The sequence below is a fragment of the Oncorhynchus nerka genome, linkage group LG21, assembly GCF_034236695.1.
Source record: "Oncorhynchus nerka isolate Pitt River linkage group LG21, Oner_Uvic_2.0, whole genome shotgun sequence".
In the NCBI taxonomy this organism is placed as follows: Eukaryota; Metazoa; Chordata; class Actinopteri; order Salmoniformes; family Salmonidae; genus Oncorhynchus; species Oncorhynchus nerka.
The window spans coordinates 15,748,639-15,757,582 of record NC_088416.1 but is presented as its reverse complement, the minus strand read 5'-3'; the positions used below and the strand labels follow the sequence as shown (position 1 = coordinate 15,757,582).

General features: G+C 42.2%; 1 protein-coding gene across 1 annotated transcript; it reads left to right on the top strand.

The window, feature by feature from the left end:
* The first annotated feature begins 272 nt into the window (after positions 1-272).
* LOC115103950 (zinc finger protein 271-like) lies at positions 273-3,349 on the top strand. The gene is made up of 2 exons (XM_029625019.2): positions 273-866; positions 2,307-3,349. Exons 1-2 carry the CDS (start codon positions 518-520, stop codon positions 2,921-2,923), a joined length of 966 nt encoding a protein of 321 aa, XP_029480879.1. The 5' UTR covers positions 273-517; the 3' UTR covers positions 2,924-3,349.
* Positions 3,350-8,944: the final 5,595 nt, after the last annotated feature.

Below are 8,944 nucleotides of genomic sequence, written 5' to 3'. Positions count from 1 at the left end.
TTGTCAATGAGAATGTGGTGAAACTGCAGCTGGTAGGCTCAGTATGAAGCAGGGGGGCAGGTCTGAATCAAGGGGTAGATTGTACAGTGATGTAAATGCTCTTTATTTCAGATTTGGGGATTTGAAAAATGCATGAAAAATTGTACTTTATTCAATGGAGTGGGTAAAGGAGGAGTTAGCGAGTGGTTGAACTAATTTCTTTAATGCAGAAAATATAATTATGGGGTTCCGGTCAGCTGATGACGACGCTGCCATTGTGACGTATGTTCTAGTGGACGGGACACTTCAACAACAACAGCGAGTCAGTCACTTCAGTAGCTTGCTAGGCGACATAGCCTAAACATTCAAGCTTTTTAGCCTGTTTCAGTGCATATTTGCCTGTGTTTTTTAAACATACTTCTGTTTTACAGCTATTTGCCCCATTTATTTTCATATTTATGCTGTTAGTCAGGCAGATGTTTTACATTTGCATAGCGCTAGGCTAGTCGCTAATGCTAGCTAGCTAACATCCCCGACCATGAGCTCCCTAAACTTCTCCCCTCCTGTTAAAGAAGAAGAGGTCTGCTGGACGGAGAAAGAAGCTCTGGGGCTGAACATTGTCGTGAAAGAGGAGAAGGAAGAGGGGGATGTCACAGTAAAACAAGAGGTAGAGGGTGAGGCTGTTACAGTGAAAGAAGAAGAGAAAGACGTTACAGTGAAAGAAGAGGAAGACTCGTTCAGAGTGAAAGAGGAGGAGGAGGATGTTACAGTAAAAGAAGAGGAGGAAGAGAAAGAGGAGGATGCCATTTTTGGAGTGAAGGAGGGAGAGATAACTGTCACATTGAAGGAAGAACATGAGGAGGAGACAGGCGATCTGATTAACACTAGTAAGTACTGTCTTAAAAACAGGAGCACAAACTATTGTTGAACTGATGGGTAGTTTTAAAGCAGCATTCTACTGAATGTTTATGCTTGAATATGTTATTATTTAATGTAGGAATTGATAACTACACTGTAAGATGTGTATACCACCAAAGAGCGGGTCACCAACAAAACCTTAACAATGGATTAGAAAATTCACAACTTTAATGTCACTCAGAATTGACAAACAAGATATAACTAAAAAAAAATATATATATATATATATATAAAAGATATATATATATCACTGGCTTCCAGTTGAAGCTCGCATCCGCTACAAGACCATGGTGCTTGCCTATGGAGCTGTGAGGGGAACGGCACCTCAGTACCTCCAGGCTCTGATAAGGCCCTACATAACCTGTGGGGGGAGTGAACACCCAGACAGTGGACATCTTTGAAACAAAACCAGGAAGCTACTTCATCATTACCCAGAAAGGATTTGATGTTGAGATTTTTTTTAAACGGCTGCATTGGCCCTTTAATGTAAGATACATACGGCTTCTTATGTGTTTTATTTATCCAACATAACTACCTTACTGTGATAGCTTTCAATTAAAATAGTCAATAAGAAACAAAAATAATATACATACACCCTTCTAGCTAGATGACCACCGATTTTTATTGCAATTCATGTAAGTTAAGTTAGGTTTTAGTTAAGTTGGTTATGAGAGATTTCAAAAAAGTAATATGTACACATTTTGTGCTACATTCTGTATATTGTCAAATTCGACTGTGACACATTTAATATACAACTTTTAACCTCTGAAATATAGCTAACGGGTTTGCTAATGTTGCTAGTTTAACTTAGTTGCTAAATGTTGATATAACTGTTTAGTAACCAAAAAGGATAGAAATTGTAAGTGTTAATACAGATAATACATATCACGAAAACAGCTGAATGTCGTCAAGCTATAGATAGATAATAGAGCTCAGTCTATTAACATGACATTATCTATTATTATAGAGCTCTGCTCAGTCTATTAACATGACATTATCTATTATTATAGAGCTCTGCTCAGCCTATAAACATGACATTATCTATTATTATAGAGCTCTGCTCAGCCTATAAACCTGGCATTATCTATTCTTATGCTCAGCCTAAAACATGACATTATCTATTATTATAGAGCTCTGTTCAGCTTATAAACATGACATTATCTAGTATTATAGAGCTCTTATTATGACATCAAGACATTCCCTGAGAAATTACATTTGGAGCTCTACGTAATTTGTTTTTAAATCTCACTGTCACCAAGTTTATTTTTAATGATGTAATGTTGTGAAAACTGACCTCAGGTTACTGAGGGATCTAGTCTAGATTAAACCTCATAGGAAGACACTTTTATTTAATGCAGGTGTCATTCAGGTCTCTCTGTTTAACTAAAGAATCTGTTTGTCTTTGGCAGGAGAGAGACCAGACTCTGACTGCGGGAAGAGTTCCTCAGAGGAAACAGACCCGGAGACGCCTAACCAACACCACTGCTCCCACTGTGGAAAGAGTTTTAGGTGGTTAGGGAGCCTGAAAATGCATGAGAGAATACATACAGGAGAAAAGCCCTACCACTGTTCCCACTGTGGAAAGAATTTTACTCAGTTAGGGGCCCTGGTTGGGCATGAGAGAACACACACAGGAGAGAAGCCTTATCACTGCTCCCACTGTGGAAAGAGTTTTAGGTGGTTATGGGTCCTGAAAAAGCATGAGAGAATACACACTGGAGAGAAGCCTTATCACTGTTCTCACTGTGGAAATAGTTTTAGGTGGTTAGTGAGCCTGAAAACGCATGAGAGAATACACACAGGAGAAAAGCCTTTTCAATGTTCCCAGTGTGAAAAGAGTTTTAGGTGGTCAGGGAGTTTGAAAAAGCATGAGAGAAAACACACTGGAGAAAAGCCTTTCCAAAATACTAATACACAGGAGGGGAAGACATACCACTGCTCTCATTGTGAAAAGACATTTTCCCAGTCAGAGGATCTGAAATCACACGAGAGAATAGAGAGGCTGTGTTCTGACTTATGTTTTTGACTGAGAATTTGTCCACGGCCAATATTCACAGGGCCAGGGACACCTGAAAAGAAATCAGCAGCGGACACTTCTGAACGTTTATCCAACAGACCTGTACATCCATGAATGGATCTCTATAATGTGTAACTATTTCTGATCTATGTATTGTTTAATTGTACTATGTTCGGTTTATTTATCTGTGGTTTTATTTCAACAGATTTTACTGATGCTATTAGATTGCTGGGTGGGGGGAGGTTTATATATACAGTGCCTTCAGAAAGTATTCATGCCCCTTGACCTGCCCCACATTTTGTTGTGTTACAGCCTGAATTTAAATTGGATTCAATACCCCATAATGTCAAAGTGGAATTACGTTTTTGGAAATGTTTACAAATGTAATTAAAAGCCTAATTAAGTTCAGGAGTAAAGATTTAGCTTAAAATGTCACATGATAAGTTGCATGGACTCACTCTGTGTGCAATAATAGTGTTTAATATGATTTCTGAATGCATACCTCATCTCTGTACCCCATACATACAATTATCTGTAATGCCCCTCAATCGAGCAGTGCATTTCAAACACAGATTCAACCACTAAGACCATGGAGGTTTTTCAATGCCTCGCAAAGTAGGGCACCAATTGGTAGATAGAAGAAAGAAAAAAAAGCAGACATTGAACATCCCTTTGAGCATTATGGAGTTATTAATTACACTTTAGATGGTGTATCAATACACCCAGTCACTACAAAGATACAGGCGTCCTTCCTAACTCAGTTTCTGGAGACAAAGGAAACCGCTCAGGGATTTCATCATGAGGCCAATGGTGACTTTATAATAGTTAGTGTTTAATGGTTGTGACAGGAGAAAACTGAGGATGGATCAACAACATTGTAGTTACTCCACAATACTAACCTAAATTGACAGAGTGAAAAGAAGGAAGCCTGTACAGAAGAAAAAAATACTCCAAAACATGCATCCTGTTTGCAATGAGGCACTAAAGTAAAACTGCAACACACATTCCCAGTCAGAGGACCTGAAATCACATGAGAGAATAGAGAGGCTGTTGGCACTAAAGTAATACTGCAAAAAGAATTGGCAAAGAAATTAACTTTATATCCTGAATACAAAGCGTTATGTTTGGGGCAAATCCAATACATCACTGAGTACCACTCTTCATATTTTCAAGCATGGTGGTGGCTGCATCATGTTATGGGTATGCTTGTCATTGGTGTCACTAGAGGCGTAACTACAGTCCCTGGTTCTGATCCAGGCTGTATCACAACCGGCTGCGATCGGGAGTCTCATAGGGCGGCGCACAATTGGACCAGCATCGTCCAGGCAAGGGGAGGGTTTGGCCGAATGGGACGTCCTTGTCCCATCGCGCTCTAGCAACTCCTTGTGGCGGCCGGACGCATGCATGCATGCTGACTTCGGTTGCCGGTTGGACAGTGTTTCCTCCGACACGCTTCCAGGTTAAGCGAGCAGTGTGTCAAGAAGTACAGTGAGGCTAGGCAGGGTTGTGTTTCGGAGGATGCTTGACTCTCGACCTTTGCCTCTCCTCCGAGTCCGTAGGGGAGTTGTAATTGGATTTCACGAAAAAAGGGGTAAAAGTACAAGAAAATCATAATAATACGCTGGTACTGAAATTAGATGTTCGTTTTTCCACAATAATAAATCCATAATAAACCCCCAGGAAGAGTAGCCGCTGCCTTGGCAGGAACTAATGGGGATCCTTAATAAACCCGAGGAAGAGTAGCTGCTGCCTTGGCAGGAACTAATGGGGATCCGTAAAAAAAACAAGGAAGAGTAGCTGCTGCCTTGGCAGGAACTAATGGGGATCCATAGTAAACCCCAGGAAGAGTAGCTGCTGCCTTGGCAGGAACTAATGGGGATCCATAGTAAACCCCAGGAAGAGTAGCTGCTGCCTTGGCAGGAACCAATGGGGATCCATAATAAACCCCAGGAAGTTCACCGTCTCACCTCATACTGTATTGGAGCAGCAGCTGACTGCCCGGTTCAACGTCAGTTCACCGTCTCACCTCATACTGCATTGGAGGAGCAGCAGCTGACTGCACAGTTCAACATCAGTTCAACGTCTCACCTCATACTGTATTGGAGCAGCATCAGCTGACTGCCCAGTTCAACATCAGTTCACCGTCTCACCTCATACTGTATTGGAGCAGCAGCAGCTGACTGCCCAGTTCAACATCAGTTCACCGTCTCACCTCATACTGTATTGGAGCAGCAGCTGACTGCCCGGTTCAACGTCAGTTCACCGTCTCACCTCATACTGTATTGGAGCAGCAGCAGCTGACTTGATCGTTGATGCTAATCAGCATGTTTGAATCTCAGAGTAAATAGAGCCGACTACAACTCTAAAAATGAAGGGTTCAACTGGAGTTGTTTTCAGATCCCTTTAAGAACCGTAGGGTTGTTGGTCAATGAAAAACAGCCCCAAAAGGTTCTTCAAAGAACTTGTTAGAAGGTGGGTTCATCGAGGAACCTCCGTTGTTGCTGGACTTTGTTAACTAACTAACTAAGAACGGTGACCTGTCCAGACGAGATGTTACAACGAACTGAATCGTCAGTGGAGGTCTTCCTCTTTATATAGCCTGCTACAGCATGTAATACTATTAACTCACAAGGGGGCATAATGTTACATGGACAATACTATCCCATTTTGGAAACGTTATATGGACAATACTATCCCATTTTGGAAACGTTATATAGACAATACTATCCCATTTTGGAAACGTTACATGTACGCCCCCTTGTGGAGGGAAATTAATAGCTTAGATGAAAGCTGTAGATGGGATTCAAATGCATAATGGTATTAATACAGTGTCTAGACTACCTCTTCTGTATAAATGCCCTTCAGCAAAATGTTGCGTATAATCTAAGTCAGCCTGATAAAATATTGAACAATTTGTGTACAAAGATATCTTGAAATGTGACATTAGGCCTGTATGGCAGTACTGTATTGGATAATGCTTTCTCCAATATGTTCTTCTATTTTGCATTCAATTGTATGTCGATGCCATTTATCTTTCAATATTTATTTTATATATATATATATATATATATATTAATGCTTTTAAGACTATTCTTTGACACATTTTCTCGTCCTTTGAAATTCTTATTGGACAGAACATGGACACAATGCAATTGGGATCAAGAAGAAGGTACAGATATGTTGTAGGACAACTGCATTTGAAGTGTACATTTAACTTTCATAGCAGTCAATACTAACTGAAATCTAGTAGCATACAAATGTGTGCAAATGATCTTTTTAGATCTTCTCAGAAATGAATAAAGTCCATAGAATGGATAAAAAGAGAATTCAAGGACTATCAGAGGTAGAGAGGCGAGGCAGGGGTGAGGACATCATCCTGCTATTTTGACAGTCCCTGAAGGACAATACAGAAGAGGTATTTGCTCTTATTCCTTCCCTTTCTCTAATGTATTTTGTAATAGAATTAGCAAATGTAGTAAGATCATTGTCTTACTTTACTAGGACTGGAGACCACAGCAGCGATTCTACTCTTGCCCTACCTCTTCAAAGAGGACCCAAGGTATGCCTATGCACAAATCATATGTTTCTTCATAAACATAAGTGTGCATGCGTATATAAAACTGCAGCTGAACATTTGTTATGTTCTTTGTTAATTGTATGTGTATTAATCTTTCCTTACTTTTGTTGACACAGATTTCACCGCTCTTCACTCCTTTACTGCACATCGGTGGAAATCCATTTCACCATGAGAGTGAAATCCCGCTGGCCTTTGATGGGGAGAACATCAATGTCCTCGAGGACGTCCCCATGGGACTTGGGGCTCTGCTAGGGCTGTATTTGTTATTTTCCCTTAAATTTCCCAAAAATGTCAGAAAAACACTTATGTTCTTAAGTTACTGTGTTCTGGGGAGAAGAGAAGTTGGGGTGAAGTTAGGCCGGTCATAAAGATGGAAAACTTCCTAACATAACTAAGTGGATACGATATACACACTAAAGCTGAAAAATCTGTATTTAGCATAAAGTCTACAATATTGTTAGTTTACCTATGATTCATTTTTAATATATGTTGTTTTTATTGTACATCATCATTTCTATTTGTTTTAAATGTCATGAAAAGCACTATTAATAAATGTATTATTTATTATGGTCTGACATGTCTGCAGAAATGTTGCAATTTTGTAATGTGTTTTGTTTGGTAAATTGTTTTGTAAATATGAATTCACATTTGTGGTGCCACTAAATAAACAATGTTATTATTATTATTATTAAAATATGTTTTTATAATGGAAGGAGGAGGGTGGACAGGGAGTTTAAAAATGAACCCCAAAAGGTTCTTTGAGGAACCATTATAAGGGGTTCTTCAAAGAACTTTTAGGGTTTCAGCCACAGTTTCAATTTGAAGAACCCCTAAAGGATACTCCAGGAACCTTTACATTTTAGTGTGTATATTGATAAAAGTCACCTTGTCTGAGAGACATTTACATAGTTATACACAGCCCAATGTGGGATAACCACTCTAAAGTCCAAGCATCTGCCTCTAACCCTAGGAAGCTCTTTGCCACCTTCTCCTCCCTCCTGAATCCTCCTCCCCCTCCCCCCCCCTCCACCCTCTCTGCAGATGACTTCGTCAACCATTTTGAAAAGAAGGTCGACGACATCCGATCCTCGTTTGCTAAGTCAAACGACACCGCTGGTTCTGCTCACACTGCCCTACCCTGTGCTCTGACCTCTTTCTCCCCTCTCTCTCCAGATGAAATCTCGCGTCTTGTGACGGCCGGCCGCCCAACAACCTGCCCGCTTGACCCTATTCCCTCCTCTCTTCTCCAGACCATTTCCGGAGACCTTCTCCCTTACCTCACCTCGCTCATCAACTCATCCCTGACCGCTGGCTACGTCCCTTCTGTCTTCAAGAGAGCGAGAGTTGCACCCCTTCTGAAAAAACCTACACTCGATCCCTCCGATGTCAACAACTACAGACCAGTATCCCTTCTTTCTTTTCTCTCCAAAACTCTTGAACGTGCCATCCTTGGCCAGCTCTCCCGCTATCTCTCTCAGAATGACCTTCTTGATCCAAATCAGTCAGGTTTCAAGACTAGTCATTCAACTGAGACTGCTCTTCTCTGTATCACGGAGGCCCTCCGCACTGCTAAAGCTAACTCTCTCTCCTCTGCTCTCATCCTTCTAGACCTATCGGCTGCCTTCGATACTGTGAACCATCAGATCCTCCTCTCCACCCTCTCCGAGTTGGGCATCTCCGGCGCGGCCCACGCTTGGATTGCGTCCTACCTGACAGGTCGCTCCTACCAGGTGGCGTGGCGAGAATCTGTCTCCTCACCACGCGCTCTCACCACTGGCGTCCCCCAGGGCTCTGTTCTAGGCCCTCTCCTATTCTCGCTATACACCAAGTCACTTGGCTCTGTCATAACCTCACATGGTCTCTCCTATCATTGCTATGCAGACGACACACAATTAATCTTCTCCTTTCCCCCTTCTGATGACCAGGTGGCGAATCGCATCTCTGCATGTCTGGCAGACATATCAGTGTGGATGACGGATCACCACCTCAAGCTGAACCTCGGCAAGACGGAGCTGCTCTTCCTCCCGGGAAGGACTGCCCGTTCCATGATCTCGCCATCACGGTTGACAACTCCATTGTGTCCTCCTCCCAGAGCGCTAAGAACCTTGGCGTGATCCTGGACAACACCCTGTCGTTCTCAACTAACATCAAGGCGGTGGCCCGTTCCTGTAGGTTCATGCTCTACAACATCCGCAGAGTACGACCCTGCCTCACACAGGAAGCGGCGCAGGTCCTAATCCAGGCACTTGTCATCTCCCGTCTGGATTACTGCAACTCGCTGTTGGCTGGGCTCCCTGCCTGTGCCATTAAACCCCTACAACTCATCCAGAACGCCGCAGCCCGTCTGGTGTTCAACCTTCCCAAGTTCTCTCACGTCACCCCGCTCCTCCGCTCTCTCCACTGGCTTCCAGTTGAAGCTCGCATCCGCTACAAGACCATGGTGCTTGCCTACG

Bases quoted from the DNA above. Each gene is read 5' to 3' on its own strand.
- LOC115103950 (XM_029625019.2), top strand. From the start codon at position 518: ATGAGCTCCCTAAACTTCTCCCCTCCTGTTAAAGAAGAAGAGGTCTGC. The intron at 867-2,306 runs GTAAGTACTGTC...TGTCTTTGGCAG, and splicing joins AGGCGATCTGATTAACACTA to GAGAGAGACCAGACTCTGAC.